General features: G+C 31.6%; 2 protein-coding genes across 14 annotated transcripts in view; one reads left to right on the top strand and one right to left on the bottom strand.

Moving 5' to 3' along the window:
• Window positions 1-3,039, bottom strand: part of LOC132735152 (uncharacterized) — a 31,724-nt gene extending 28,685 nt beyond the window's left edge. Inside the window, exons 1-4 of the mRNA XM_060722069.1 lie at window positions 2,897-3,039; window positions 1,992-2,252; window positions 1,471-1,518; window positions 1,177-1,250 (exon numbers count right to left, since the gene is read on the bottom strand). Coding sequence (XP_060578052.1) covers window positions 1,177-1,250; window positions 1,471-1,518; window positions 1,992-2,241 — 372 coding nt within the window. The 5' untranslated portion in view covers window positions 2,242-2,252; window positions 2,897-3,039. The remainder of the gene's footprint in view (window positions 1-1,176; window positions 1,251-1,470; window positions 1,519-1,991; window positions 2,253-2,896) is intronic.
• Window positions 3,040-11,392: 8,353 nt separating this feature from the next.
• The window catches only part of LOC132735150 (myosin heavy chain, striated muscle-like), a 33,203-nt gene continuing 31,110 nt past the window's right edge, over window positions 11,393-13,485 (top strand). For 11 of the 13 annotated variants that reach the window (XM_060722060.1, XM_060722064.1, XM_060722063.1 and 8 more), the window contains exons 1-3: window positions 11,393-11,463; window positions 12,575-12,863; window positions 13,200-13,343. In XM_060722060.1, coding sequence (XP_060578043.1) covers window positions 12,669-12,863; window positions 13,200-13,343 — 339 coding nt within the window. In that variant the 5' untranslated portion in view covers window positions 11,393-11,463; window positions 12,575-12,668. The remainder of the gene's footprint in view (window positions 11,464-12,574; window positions 12,864-13,199; window positions 13,344-13,485) is intronic. The other 2 variants (XM_060722058.1, XM_060722066.1) reach the window with 1 other exon arrangement.

Genomic DNA, 13,485 nt, shown 5'->3' with positions numbered 1-13,485 from the left:
TTAAAAAGTAATGGGTCTGGTCAGACTGCCCAGATGTGCAGGCTAGCCTGGCTCTATACTTCTGTCAAAGACAGTAGGTCAAACTTTATCAAGTCTTTATTTTAGTCTCAATTCAACAGAAGTATATTTTTTAAGTGTTTTGCAGTGACACCAACATTTCACTATAGACAACATCCTAAATCAAAAGACAGGGTCTGACTCAATCAGATATAAATTCTAGGAATATATGTTAAAACAAGCATATTTTAATATCAAAGACTTTAAAAACACTTCCTCTTATATTCAGTATGTAACCAAATGTTATACAATGAAAACATTGTTGAAAGACAAGATGTATTTTGTTTAATCCTACACAATGATCCTTATCTATAAACATGTTACATCACCTTATCTTTCTGGCCTTGGTACCATGAACATGTTTTACAGAGAAATATTTCAGATACTGGATCATGATTTTCAAATGTTAACTCATCTTTAACCTTGTAACTGAGAAGAAGAAAAAAACTCCATTTTGCTGAATTTGTAAAAGTTCCATATAAAACACAGAATTTAGATATTTCACTTGCAAGATATCTTGTGTTATTTTTAAGAAAGTATACAACATAGGAAAATGTGTTTGTTATACAAAATCTTTTTTATAGTAAGGTTTTATATAGTAAGACCATCAAAATTTTATGACCTAATGTGAGATACCTGCTCATTAAATGAAAGTAATTAAAAAAACATCTTCCTTATCAAAAGTATGAAGCTTTTTATTAACAATTTGAGGCATTTTAAAAATTGTAGTCTGCCCAATGAAAGATCCAGAATGGAAATGAAAACAAATACCAAATTCTTGAACAACGGAGATCCTTTGATAACAAAGAAAATAAATAAATGAAAATTTCAGACTTGGTTTGTCTGTTCAAATCCATGCAAAAGTTGCACATTGATATATCAAAGAGAAAGAATTTTGTGGAAAAAGCATTTTCATTTATATTTTATTTGTCAATATCAGGGTTTTAGGTCATTTTTTTAAGTAGTTTAAAATGACTTAAGCAACATTGTCAAACATTTTTTATTTGTGTCCTATTACATGCATACAAAAATTAAATGAACGATACAATGAAAAACATAAGAAGTCAATGTCAACATTACAATAATGAAACATTTTATGAATTTTATGGAGAAACTGACCTTCTTAACAATGGCATCAAGTATTTCTGTAACAAGATCTTCTGAGCCAATCATCTGCAACATCTTCAGAAGAACTGAAATAGGCAATCTGCTATAAATTTACTGCTATATTGTAATGTGAATAACTTAACTTAGTAACATTGGTCAAGATCAGTGCCTTGCTTTTCAGTTAGACAGAAAAAAACTAACCTATTATCTCAGACTATTTCTAGTAACATATTTTAGGACATTAGAATTCCTTACATCTGATAATTTGTCTAAACTATAATTAATCAAATTAAATAAAAATCTTACCATTTACTGAGAGAGCCATGTAAGATTCATCCTCAAGACTGAAACTTTCTAAAATAGAAATGCAATTTTGTTGATCAAATAAATATTGAGTCTGATGAATGTCTGAGAATTCAATCATGGAATGCATTGGTGAATATATTAATATTGCAAAAACTCTTTACAAGTTCATACATTACATGGTTCTTTTGTGGTATATTCACAGTAATCAAATTAATCAATAAAATCTTTAAATTGTATGAAACACTTAATTTTCATTTTAATTAAACTTATTTTGTTATTTTAAAAGGAAGTCAATTAACATGATTTTTTTACTGGAAGTTGATTCACCAATATAATCATCATATCAGATACATTATATTGACTCAGTGTACTGTAATAACTTCTCATTTTCCATTAATTGGCAAAAATGTTTCAGTTGAAATTTATTATAAATTTATAATAACATCAAATGCTGTTATTTTCTCAATCTTAGAAGTACTTTAATACTACAATAATATACCAATTACAATTTCTTATCATACCTAATAATATTGTTACAACATGCCAAACAATTCTCTCTTCCTTCATGAAGAGCTGCATCAACTCTGAAGACTGCTGAGTCAGCATTCTTAGAAACTCTGTCAAAGCTGGTTTTCTCTGCAGGGGCAGTAACTCTGTATTTTCTATGGTTTCTACAATACAGCCAAGACACACCCGAGTGTGATGAAGGGAACTGTACAATGTCCAGCTGATATCATGCTCATCATGGTTTTCATGTACCACAAAGTCCATAACTTACAAATCTGGAAAATAATATTATAATTATTATTGATTAGAATATATACTTCAATGATTTATCTTCTGTGTATTTGATCTTATGGCCAAGTTGTCAATGAAAGAAGAATGCCTTAATTTGATTTATCATCTACATCAATAAAACTTTCCAAAGAAATGCATCATGTGCAACTCTTTCATAGATATACTAGATATATGATATGTAAAATATTACAAAACATATGTTTATCACTAAATTTCTGCCCTCTTACAGAGCTTTGCATAAAATAATATTATAATGAGGTAATTTTTGTGGATAGCAAGTGCCATAGGCTAGTTTAAATCACTTACTTTGGACACTCAACAACATTTTTTTTTAATTAGTATGATTTTTAAAGTTTCATAAATATCATGTATCTGGAGGTGTGCAGCTTAATGCAAGACAATCAGACACATTAATATCAAAATTTGGCTAATTACAATGTGTGTTACCGATCCCAATCTAAGGCATTCAGAACAAAATAGGCGACAATAATTGAAGAGAATTTAAAAGCAACATAGGGGTGTCCGTGACCCCTGGGTCGGTCTATTCATGCAAGTTGCCGAATCAAATTTATCCGAGACCTATTACACAATCTAAACTGCGTAAAAACCAGTCTTTTCTATTACCTACCAATTAAGACGTAACCACTTTTATTGGAAGAATTTCATATAACCAATTTTATTCTATTATATCAAAATATAATGCAGTCGTTACCAAATAAAATGTATTTTTTGCAAAAATTTGGTCAAAAAAGTATCCCGTCATCTGCAATCTAATTTCCCGCGTAACTCCGTGGAAGAAGAGTACTTGACAAATCGTCTGTCACGCTTGAATGAAGCGCACTAACCCGTAATTCATCATCGATTTAAGGTGGCTTTCATTGCATATTACGGAACACACAAGGTGATTAACCGGATCGATAGACCTTACAATCACAGATTTATGTTATATTTTTACAACTAGAAGATACTGACCTTCCGTAAGCTTGCTGGATTAATTAAGTCTTCTAAAACACGTGCGCTTTTCAAAAGCTTTCTCGGGGTCACGTAATTTACGTAACCACGGACGGTAATCGGATATTTCATATGTCTCTTTTCCGCAACCCAGGGTCTTTCTATTTGAAAGAAATTAGAACGTATTGGTCCAATTCAGATCTATATGTAGTTTGAATATAATTATGTTATTAATTTATCTTATTGATCTGCATATCGATGTTAGGATATATCTCTTCTATTTTTTTTATTTTTTAGGAAATGCATTTTTTAATCGAGTTTTATACATCTATATGTATATGTTTCAATGCAACCGGTATAAAATTAATGCAACCGCCACATTCTTGTTTTCTTTCACATAGAAAAAAACGCGACTGACATTAAATCACTAAGTCACTCTTTGCTAAATGGTGGTGATTAAGGGTGCATTCTAAGCAAGAAGTATTTACATTAAGTAATCTACACGTCACATGATCTTATTTTAAACAGACACGTGTGTTTTATAGATGCACCGATAAATTAGCCAGGTTATCATATCACGTGTATTTCTCTGGAACATCTCAATTGATCAAAAAAATCAATAAACTGGCATATTACATAAATAAAAAAATCGACCCGCATTTCATAAATCAAGCAAGAACGATGATTTAAGTATATCGGCTTGAGTGTTGTTTAATGAATGCAGTTTTTGTTTATATCTAAGACTGCCATCTGGAAACAACAGAGAATTTTGTGCCAGATAAGGAACATTCCAATATCTGGCTGTCCTTCAGAAGTTGGTATGACATCTAATTAATTTCTTTCCAAATGCATTCATGTATGTCAAACAAACAGTTCTACACTTCAATTAATTATATTTAAGTAATATTCCTATTGCATTGTCAAAATTATAAGTCATATGATATTTTTCTACATAAATTTTTATTCAAAACTAATGAAAAGCAAATATGCATCAAAGAATTGTTTGCTTTTTATGTGTGTCTTCCTTTCTTTTCATTAATTCATCAATCTGTGGAATGGCTTTGTTCATTGTATACGATTAATAATAATAATAAAAAAACACAAGTTCTTAAAAAAATCTACTACTTTCAAACGGCATAGTTTGTGAATTTAAACATTAGTAAATACATGAAATTCTTGTTACGAAAAAAAAAACAAAAAAAAAAAACTGAAAGGATATGAAAATGTGTCCGAATAGTGTACACGTCGGACTAGTAATTTATGGATTGCTGGCCGACGGGGGGCAAGCTGTTGTTTCCTTGAGCAAGAAAGTTTACACTCATTGCTTAGTATTTGGTTGGTTCGAGGAACGGATTCGAGTGTGCTCCAATAAGCTTATAGCTTCCAACACAGTCGAACTAAAATAAATTAATAAGTAGAAACTAAAAATACACCAATATACCCGGTAAACATTCACGACATTTTAACTTGCTTTACTTGGAAAAGTGTATTAAAATCCCAACTGAATTTAGCAGAAACTTGTTGCTTTATTCTGGACTATTTTTGAATGAGGATTTTGAGGATTGAATGCGGGCTGGTTCCATATTCATAGCTGCGCGTGGTTCATCTTTATTTACATCTTTATTAACATAAGCAATGCATAATATCATAATCTATGATACGGCATACATACCAGTATAATCATTATCGTTATTTCAATCACCCTTTACGTCTGACAAGTAAGCGGTGTGCATCAATTAGTCATCAAATAACTCCAAAAGACGTTGTTGGTGGTACTAAATGTTGAAAATTATGATTTTCATGCCTTTGCGTATTTGATTAAAAATTTTATGTCCATGAGGAACAGTATAATAGCATGATGCAGACGATTTGCTTATAAGACAGATTAACACCATCTGTCATCTAGTCCAATATCAGAACATGTTTGACGTTCTTTTTTTTTCTTCTCCTTCTTTTTCTAAACCACACGTATCGAACTTTAAGGCAGTGCCATTTGAAAAATGTTTTTGTGTAAGATCATGTGTAATGGCATAAACGAATTACACAAATATATTTTACAAGCATATAATAATACTGCTTGTTTTAACTTAGGATCTATATTAATTTGTCTTCAAGTGAAAGAAACGACAATTGCAACCTTTCGATTTTCTTTCTTTCTGTAATAGATCGGTAAAGTACTGCTGTAGATGAATTCTCGATACTGATTGAAAGAGGCACCATTTTATCATTTAGTTCTTTTGTATTTATATTTCAGTAACCACCTGTCATATAAAATACACAGGTTTGATAAATACTGGCCAGGACCGTAAACCACAATTCGGAGTACGTATGGATATAACTGACGTTATGATATTTTACGATATAATAATGAGAAACAACAGCTATCCACAACTCATGTGAAACTTCTTGATAGAAAATAAACTGCAGGTAAATCATCACTATGGTAACGGGACTACGCTAAATTTGGAAGTCTAACGTCATGAATATCAATTAATAACGTCAACGTTTACAATCGTAAATTCATAAAAAAAAAAAACAGCAACAATTAAAGCCATCATGCACGCGCGCTTGCAAAGACGGAGTACGTGTCCCATTTGCGTTTTTCAGTAACATTTGAAAGCTCAAACAAAGTTTCACTGCAAATTAATTCATTCAAACTGAAATCAGTATAGGTAATATCCGTCAAAACAAATCCCAATGCCAGCGAAAGCAAACAATGTGCTTCTGGTAAAACCTTTTTTATTTCAAGAAGATTTTTCATTACATGTGTTTGATAAATGTTTTTATTGTATCTTTATCTAGAAAATGAAGAGACTAATAAAGAATATTTTTGAAAGCATTTTAGGTGATCTTATTGAAAGATGTACCCTTATAACATTGAAGATAACTTTAATTCATCTTTTATATTCATAAAGTAGAAATGCATTTGATATTGAAATTAGATGACTTTATGTGCACTTTTTTAGAATATAGCGTACAATATTCGGAAAGCTGTATATGGGGCTAAAATCTTGAAATTCAATAATTGTGCATTTCGTTTTTAAATGAAAATGCTGAGGAAAAAAAAGGATTTGATTAAATGTGCAAAAGTTCCGCTTCTTAATACAGACGGACAGTATATTATCAAACGTTGTTTGTCTGTGTTGGCTGAAATTCGGTTAAAAAACATAAATCAGATAAGTGAATGGTCACGAAAATGATATGAATAAAAATTGTAGTTGAAGCAGCAAGAGTTATTAAATATGAACAGTTTGGTAATCTCAACACACACGCGTGGCATCGGCCCAGGGAATTATTATCTATATTCATTTTGATCAATCAGTTATCTTATACATCAACGCAGCATATAATAAATTCCTAGAGGTCTATCCGAGCCAAGTTCACACCAAAATATAGCAGCCCAATTAGAGATTTATTGTTTAAAACCTCAGTATATAAATGTTAGAAACACCAAACGCAATGACAGAATAGATTTTATTAATAAGAAAACTGATGCGGACATGGAGGGGGTTGCCATGGGTTGGATTACATTTCATACTGTCCATCATAAGAAAGAAAGAAAGAAAGAAAGAAAGAAAGAAAGAAAGAAAGAAAGAAAGAAAGAAAGAAAGAAAAAGAAAGAAAGAAAGTTACTTTCATAGGTCTAGTCATTAACTGTTACCGTTACATTTAGCTGAATGTTTCATGTATCAGATTTGGTCTAACTAACAAGTGCTATCATTGATGAATCTCTGATAGAAGATACGCGCATGTGCAGCCTTATCTAAACCATCTTGTTAGTTCAGCAAAGTGGCAGGGAAATGCTTGATAGAAATGTATGCTATTGCCATGGGTATGCTAATCGAATCTTACTAAACAAACCCATAGTACAGGTAGTGAAATATACTAGAAGTACATTGCATAATAAATACAATGTTTGGATCTTAAATTTCATAGTGTTTACTTTTGAGTGTATAAACGCGTGTCTGGTTCAAGAACAGAGAAAACACTCCACGTCTGCGAGAGACTGCGAGGATTCTAAGTATAATCAGCCTAATTCATCAAATGTTATTACATACATGTATTTCTATGTATCATTGCAGTTCGCTATCAGTTTCTCTACTTGTTATAAGGTTTGTAAGCGAACAGCATGGATCCTGATCAGACTGCGCGGATGCTGGTCGCAAACCCGTTATGTTGGTTTTGTCGTGACGCGGCTCATTTTACTAACTTAGAACATTATGAATAAGCAAAATGTCTTATTTTCAAAAGTTATCATTTAAATAATATATTAAAGTGTATAAAGCTATATTCCTGCTACAAAATTCACTAGTTTGAATTTTAAGAACGAATACTAGTACTTCCAAAATGTTTGTTTAAAGTAAATACAGCAGTAATTCCCCACAAAGCAAATTAATGGCGCTAAAACCCTAACTAAAATAGCAGAAAAATATTGTGTTCCGATATTTTTTCCTGTTTGCGTACAATATTCATGTGTGTTGAATAACAGAGACTATTTCTAGGATCGACCATTTGATTGTGGAACCAATATAATTTTACTGTTTTATGAAAAATAGTTCATAAGAAATGACTTTATACCTTTATGTTATTTTACAAATCCCTTACGTAGGTGACTAATATATATAAAGGCATATTCAGGTTTGCAAAACTTTATTGCATTAAACAAATACATGTGTAAAGCAAGTACAAAATATATAAACACAAACAACACAAGTACATGGATTTTTATCAGAAGAACTTTACGATCATATAAATAAAATACAGATCACATTTGATAGGAGCATGATATATAAATTTGCTTAAACCATTAATTACAGTTAATTATTCCGCCATTAAATTGATAAACTTTTGCTTAGTCGACCATATGTAGTAATTCCGTTTTTTTAATATATTTTTTCTCAAATAGGAGAATTTCCGGCAAATAAGTAAAAAATGATATTCATTCTCTATTTTATTAAGCTGGCAATTTTCACAAAAAACGTGAATAATTACAAATAATTTCCACGTACTGACCGATATATGACTTGAAAGTATACTTTATTGTCAAAACAGATATAAGTAATAGTCGTTTATATCAAATCATAAGAAAGACCAAAGACCAGATAGGAGTTTCCTTTTTTGTTTCCATGATGCTAATAAAACATGACAGAGAAATGTCAGTGATTGTCTCAGAATGACATTTATGACATATCAGTAATGACATTAAGAAGTCCCAGACTATGTAGCATCGCAAACAAATTATTTGATAGAAGGTTAAGATGATGTAAAACCATAAACTAAGACTTAACCTCACATAGTTCACCTGTCTTACATGAATAAATAGAATTATTTGGCCGTTTTTATGCTTTGTGTATTGTTGTCAGAGAGATCGTATGGGATATGGTTAGCATATTTATCTCTGATGCGAGCCAAACAACAAAATGATTCAGAATCATCATTCCGATTTCCTATTATAACGGTAATCATGATCCGGCATCATCACCAAGACAATGTGAGCTTATCGGGTGACAATGATTTTTGAACAAGGATTTGTAAGAAAAGTAGACTATTGCAATTTTAAACAGAAATTACAACATACTCGTACATATAGATAAACATTTGTATAAAACAAATGCAATTAATGGTAAATGTAATATTTGTTTTTCATTCCATGCAACATGTTTCCTTTTAGAGAGATGAAATACTTAAGAGTCCTTTGAGTATAATTTAACTGTATTTCAATGGGCTGGTGAAAATCTCATACGAATAAAAAGTGGTAACAATAAAAAAAATCTAAAATAGAATGGTGTAATGAAAAATGTTTCAATTGTGGTCAAATGTGATGATTATAGGTGCGTATAAATTGGTCTACACTGTTGTAATACATTGTATCACTATATTGTTTACCTATTGTTTTCTATTCAAAAGCACTGAAACACTGATTAACCTATGTCCTTTGGTTATTGATACCTTAAAACAACATTGTATGTCTATTTTTTTTAAATTCTGAGAAGAAGCTCGCAGCAGTGACGGAAGTAGGTTAAGTGGGTTTGTGTAAGATGTAAGATAAAGTAAATTTGAAAACACCTCATTTGATGGTATGTAAGTGCATGTTTATCTGGACTGTATACAACACGGTGTGTAAACCTGTTTGTTTACACAAAACCGTTACGTACGTTATTAAACTAGCAGGTGTTAGAAACATAATTAGGGAGTTTCAAACGTAATTTATCATGAAAATAAACATGAATTTTCAGCGTTGCAACAATAGTTCTGTGCCAACGTAAGAGACAATCTTATATAAAGAAAAGTTTTGGATGCTCGATCACTTTAAGATTTACAATTTTAATTCCTTAAACTAAGAGTTAGACAGTTCAAATCAACAGCAATACAAGTGCATTCATCACAATTAGATTAGATATTAACAGCAAATATAAACCTGTATATTATTTTATAGTATCGTCCAGGTTTGAACCAATTAAGATAAGAATCCCTCTAGAAAGACCAAAACGCCAAAATTGAAAATATTGCAGACTCAGTTTGATTGAGCCCGTTCATGGACGGTACTATCAAGTGCAACCTACCGTCCACGCCCCGTAGCACCGGCCTTAGCAGAATTCAACATTTAAACATAAAAAAGGTGAAATTTTGAATTTAGAAACATCCATAGATGTGTTCCTTGTAACTATATCCACAAAAAACTTGATTGAAGTTTTAACGTATATACATAGACAGAAACGCACAGTTATCTAAAATTTCTTGGCATTTTAAATGTGAAGTACATTAGAATACTTCAGACGCTTGCAGGGGAGTCTTCGAGCTTCTAAAAGATCATGATGTGTTACGTTATATATCAGAATGAAATGTTATGGATCAAAGTCTAGCATTCTTTACAGGCATAAACTATTTTATCGCACCATGTTTCTTTATAAACAACGCAGGTATTAGAGAATTTTGTATGTTTTGTATCCATAGCAACGGATCATTTTTCAATCAGTTCCACTCCACCTGGATATCACAGAGTACAGAGATGATGAATTGCTTTATTATAAACGTTAGTAAAACTTTCTTTTGATTAACTGCACACTCCCACCATTAAATCAAAGAGATAAGATGCGGGGGAGAACGTTTTGGAGTAATTACAAATGTAGATATTCATATACCTAAGAAATTAGATAAGCATGGTTGTCAAAATATGTAAACTCATTACTTACAATAAGTGATTTTTTTGTGCTAGTTCAAAGCTAACTATAGACTCATTATGGGCAAAATCATGTCTGAAAGGTTCCAATTAAAGGAAAATATATTGTTTGTTGTGTACAGCGTTATACACACTTACATGCATGATTTTCAATAGTAAATGTACAATTTACATGAAAATACTGTTACATATTAATTTTGTTTCAACAATTGAAATTTATATTCGTTTTTTTTTCTACCGGAAAAAAATCTTTCATTAACTAAAATTTCACTTTTAGCAAGACGTGTATATGCTATCATAACTAGTGTTATGTACTTTTACATACAAACATAGGTACATTTAGGGTTCGCGCATAGATCTAAGGTCCTATTCTACTCACATATTTCATCGCTTGCATTGTATCACAAAGACCATCAGCTGCTATCAAAATATAGATACTGATAAATCGTTCAGACATTTAATAGTCGTCTGCTTGTTCAAGTGCCACTACCCTTGAACGCCCGTGCCAAATGTTTCTCTAAATACAATATGCGCGCATAGTGAACATTCCTGGAAAATTCATTAATCATCCTTTTATTACTGTATAATGAGTTTGACGCTCGGTCGCAATTATAACGGTTTTTATACCATTTTATTGTTATAATATTATAATCAAGTATTGGTTCAGAATTGCTACAAAGTAGTTCAATAAGAATTACTTTGAAATAATTCATTTTGAAAAAAAAAACTTTTCTTATTTACTTATGGATATTTACACCATTTCTTTCCAATGATTTTTGTTGTTCTTCTTCTTATTTAAGAAATTATATATTTTTGTCTTTTATGAAATAAAAGGTTTCACCAGTAATTATTTGGCCATAAGGATTATGCAGATATTCAATGCCAAAAAGCAACTTGTTTCTTATTCCATACATGCCTGATCAGATAAGACGATCTGTTTCATTCGTTCAGCAAAACATTTCATCCAATGAAATAACTTGTTATATTACCAGGTAAACGATTCAGCACGTGATATAAAAGAATTTTGCAGACGGCAGCTTCACAAGAACTAGCTCTACCACTCTGTAAGTACAGTGTATCTTTTTACATTTTACTTATTTACTTTGTAAATTTACCCCACCCAAATTAAAAGAGCGGATATTTGGAGCACGCGCTACGTAATTATCCGTAATTGTAATGTAATAGTAATTCTACATTTATTACTATTTATGGGAGAATGGTTTTATTAGCTAACGGAGCGGATTTAAGGATTTAGATTTGTGATTAAGATATATCTATCATATTTAAATTGGCGTACCTTTGACAGTAATTTGTAACTTTTTAATACACTATTCTGGATTAACTTTTTGAAGTGTGACAGGTATATATGTCAGTAAGAACTGTGAAGGAAGTAAGGTTTAACATGGAATTTTGAAAAAACCTACTAGTATTGGACTTTTAACTGGAATGATATCGTTTGTATAAATGTATTTTAATTATATCTTAGTTTCTAAACGGTACAGGTTTGTTAAAAGTTGTGGATGTTTCAAATAACACCGCTTATCCGTACATATCTTAAAATGCATTTATAAGTTGAAGTTACGATACATCTTGCAGTTTCTCACCCTTTAAACAGGACACTTTCAGGTTTTTCGGTGTTTTTTTTTTAATTTTTTGTTTGTTTTTTTTTTGCAATTTTGATTATACATATATAACAATATAACATTTCGTTTGAATCATAGTTCTCTAGTTTAGAAAAGCGGTAAACGGTTCCTATAGTATATGAAATAATTAAATTTATCAAGATGCATGGAATGGTAGGTTATCTGTGGAACGTAGGCGTATCAAGGCCACTCCCGCCTGTCGGAGTTCAACCGCTTCTAAACCGCTGTTCACCTTTCTAGCAATTTCATAAAGAGCAGTTCTGATATTCTGATACAGCTGATACAGACAATTGAGTTCTTTATATTTTATCGGGATTGGTTCCTGGGTAGGATTTTTGTGAATAAATGATTGTTCTGTAAATACAGTATCCCCTAAATACATTATCCCCCCTCCCGAACAAAATGAGTTTCGTGAAATCAATTAGTTGATTTTTCCATTTAGTAACTGCGGTTATTGTTATTTTGATAATACTATATTTTTTTTTGTAAATCGTATAAGATGTAAAATAAAAGAGCCTGTTTCTGTTTTCAGTGTAAAGGGCTGTTCGAGTCTTGGCATAAACGTGAGGAGGTTGTCTTGGAATTTTCGTATTTTTTCACCTAAGTAACATATCAAAACCGTAACCATGTCTACTGACTGGTCTCAAGATCCCGACTTCCAGTACCTGGCCGTAGATCACAAGAAAGTGATGAGAGAGGCCAAACCATTCGATGGCAAGAAAGCATGTTGGGTACCAGACGAGAAAGAGGGCTTTGTTAGAGCCGATATTCAGTCTACGAAAGGTGAAGATGTCACCGTAAAACTGGAAAAGAACAATGACGTAAGTTTATTGTCAATATTATCAAGAAACTAACTTTGAGATGTATGAATATTGAAGAAAGTCACAAAATAGATATTTGTACATCAGTCTATCCGTAGATTACCTTAACTACTCGAAATAAGAATGCAGACGGCATGTTAAATGTCTCAGATTTCGAATGTCAAGGGCAAAGCTATAAAAAAAATATAGAAACCTGAAATTGCCATTAAACTCATTTTAAATCATATAGTAATGAATATATATGTGTGCAATACTCCATGACATACAATCAAGCAAAGATTTGAATTTTGCTGAAGATAAATCGGATTAAGTGTAATCAAGGTATTTTAAATACAGGTGAAGACATTCAAGAAGGATGATGTTCAGCAGGTCAATCCACCCAAGTTCGAGATGACAGAGGACATGGCCAATATGACCTACCTGAACGAGGCTTCCGTCTTGCACAATCTCAGAGCTCGTTACTTCTCGGGATTCATCTATGTAAGCATTTTATGATTCTGATCACTCTAAAAATAGATTCTGACCGCTTGTTAGTCCTCGATGTTCAGTAATGTAAACATACAATAAAACAATTTATCTAAATATGATATTCACTCGTACAGATCACATATATGGCTCTTTA

Source organism: Ruditapes philippinarum, unplaced genomic scaffold (assembly GCF_026571515.1).
Source record: "Ruditapes philippinarum isolate M1 unplaced genomic scaffold, ASM2657151v2 ctg555_1_1_1_1, whole genome shotgun sequence".
Taxonomy (NCBI): Eukaryota; Metazoa; Mollusca; class Bivalvia; order Venerida; family Veneridae; genus Ruditapes; species Ruditapes philippinarum.
This window is presented reverse-complemented; position numbering and strand designations above follow the sequence as displayed.